Source organism: Zeus faber (assembly GCF_960531495.2).
Source record: "Zeus faber genome assembly, chromosome: 19".
Lineage (NCBI taxonomy): Eukaryota > Metazoa > Chordata > Actinopteri > Zeiformes > Zeidae > Zeus > Zeus faber.
In genome coordinates, this window is record NC_137206.1 from 20,783,678 (window position 1) to 20,786,177 (window position 2,500).

Here is a 2,500-nt window from a genome sequence, read left to right on the forward strand (position 1 = left end):
GGTGGCCAATGGTTTCGTAGCGGTTATAGTGATAATAAGCCCAAGGACGACGCTTAACATTGTTTTCCGACAAGCAAAGCTTCCGGCGTACACACAGACTCAAGACAGATATACAGCCACTGATTCAGATACAGGCTCACATAAACAAATGTAAACACACAAATATGCCAGATCACACACACACACACACACACACACACACACACACACACACACACACACACACACACACACACACACACACACACACACACACACACACACACACACACAGACACGCACGTACAGAAACAGACACGCACAGTCACGTAGCTGGTGTCACATCGAGGGTTTCCTCTCTCTGGAACAACTAGCAGGGAGAGGCACTTCTGCTGCTGCTAGGACGCACGCACACACACACACACACACACACACACACACACACACACACACACACACACACACACACACACACACAGACACACATAAATGCCTACAAATACACACACACAGACGTACATGGGCAAAGACACGCACACACACTTTCACACAGGCACAGAGACAGCGGGTGAGGGCAGGGAAGCGGAAGTCTGCAGAGAGAGAGAGGTGGGGGGATAGAGAGAGGGTTTAGATAAAAAGTGAGATGAGAGAGGAATAAAATCAGATTTGATGCTCAACAGATTCTCCTCAGGGAGATCAGAGAACATCAGACATGTTAAACACAGAACCTAGAATGGAAACACTTTTACAGATAAACAGATAGATAGATAGAAAGATAGAAAGATGGGAAGATGGGTAGATAGATGGATAGACAGATAGATGTGTTTATAGTTGCATAACGGTATAACACAACAAAACACACAAAATAAATCTATTTTGCCCTCTGTGTCATTAATGCACTGTGAAATGCTGCAATAACAAAACTGAAATGTTTAAAAAAAATAAAAAACGAAAACACCCTTGGGATCCCATTGCGACTTTTTTTTTCTTCTTTTGTAGCGCCCTGGCTACCCTCACAGCAACAACAAATTATTACATCAAAACAGAGGAAAATAATCTAAGGGGGGTTATTCAGAACTAAAAAAAAACCCAAAACATTATTATTTTAAGTGTACAAATAGGCATGACCAATAGTGTGAACAAAATTATGGTTTTATGGTGTGTGTGTGTGTGCGTGTGTGTATGTGTTTTAGAAGTTTGTAAAGTGTTGCAGCGATTGGATTTATCCCGGGGTGCTGGCGTCTGGGGAGAGACGGAGACCTCATGTGATAAATCAGCCGCCACCCCCTCCTCACCCGTCTCCGACGCGTCTTGATGAATCCAGCTGGGAATAGCTGCTGTATGCCATTATAGTCTGGTCCAAATTAATGTTCTGTTTAATTCTCTGTTTGCCAGAGTGAACCGCACTCTCGGAGATTTATAAACACAAAAGGCCGAGTTAAACATCTCATTAATGGATGGGAATTAATTGAGCCGAACAATATCCAGAGGAGCGATGGACACAGCGCAGCGGAGGCTGGAGCTTTTGTTTGATCCTTGAGAGTTGAGATGTTTTCTGTCGACTTAAGTTTCGGAAAAATCAGCCTTTTCCATGAGGTGGAGGTTTGTTTCATTCCCTCTGTGGATGAGGTTATTCTGACCATTCTGTCCGGTGATCAATAATAGTACACTGGTCAAACTGGGCACCTCCCATTGGAAAACTTGAACTGCTAAAAACAATATAGGAAGATAATGTAAATTAATTGGCAAAATAACTTGATTTATTCATAATTTATTCAGTGGATTTATACAAGCTCAGGGGCATCCGACTCATTTCAGGTCTTGACCTGGACAACTTTTTAAACTATTTTTTTAAACGATTTAAACTATTTTTTTCCTTTATTTTTTACATTCATGGGCAGGATTGGAGCCACTGGGCCCGTGGGCCTGATGTTCGACACCCCTGCTCCAGCTGTTGGTTAACCATTGTTTGAAAAAAACATTCTTACATAACTGCAACCACGGAACCAGAATGTGGATTTATTTTAATTTTCATCATATGAGAAAACGGAGGGAATTAAGGCGTGAACTGCTGGGCTGTCCAGAGAGTTATCGATAATGATGGTTTGTTTATTTTGCGGAGAAAGGGGGAACAAGAATTTCGATTAGATGGAGAGATAGAGCGAACAGTAAGAGAGAGAAGTACCTGAGCTAAGAGTTCAGCCTTTGTCTTTGTGTTTGCTTGTGTGTGGTGGACTGACCAGGTCATCTCATGTTGCTGTGTGTGTGTGTGTGTGTGTGTGTGTGTGTGTGTGTGTGTGTGTGTGTGTGTGTGTGTGTGTGTGTGTGTGTGTGTGTGTGTGTGTGTGTGTGTGTGTGTGTGTGTGTGTGTGCGTGCGTGCGTGCGTGCGTGCGTGTGCAGGTGTTCTCTGGCATCTTCACGGCAGAGATGGTCCTGAAGATCATTGCGCTGGACCCGTACTACTACTTCCAGACGGGCTGGAACATCTTTGACAGCATCATCGTGTGTCTGAGTCTGATG

The 2,500-nt window shown here is 43.6% G+C and overlaps 1 protein-coding gene across 1 annotated transcript in view; it reads left to right on the top strand.

Annotated features, from left to right (window-relative positions):
- Positions 1-2,500, top strand: part of scn5lab (sodium channel, voltage gated, type V-like, alpha b) — a gene marked incomplete at its 5' end in the record, with an annotated part of 113,784 nt that overhangs the window by 53,179 nt on the left and 58,105 nt on the right. The window contains one exon of the mRNA XM_080020666.1: positions 2,381-2,500. This exon is cut by the window's right edge and continues 54 nt beyond it. Coding sequence (XP_079876792.1) covers positions 2,381-2,500 — 120 coding nt within the window. The remainder of the gene's footprint in view (positions 1-2,380) is intronic.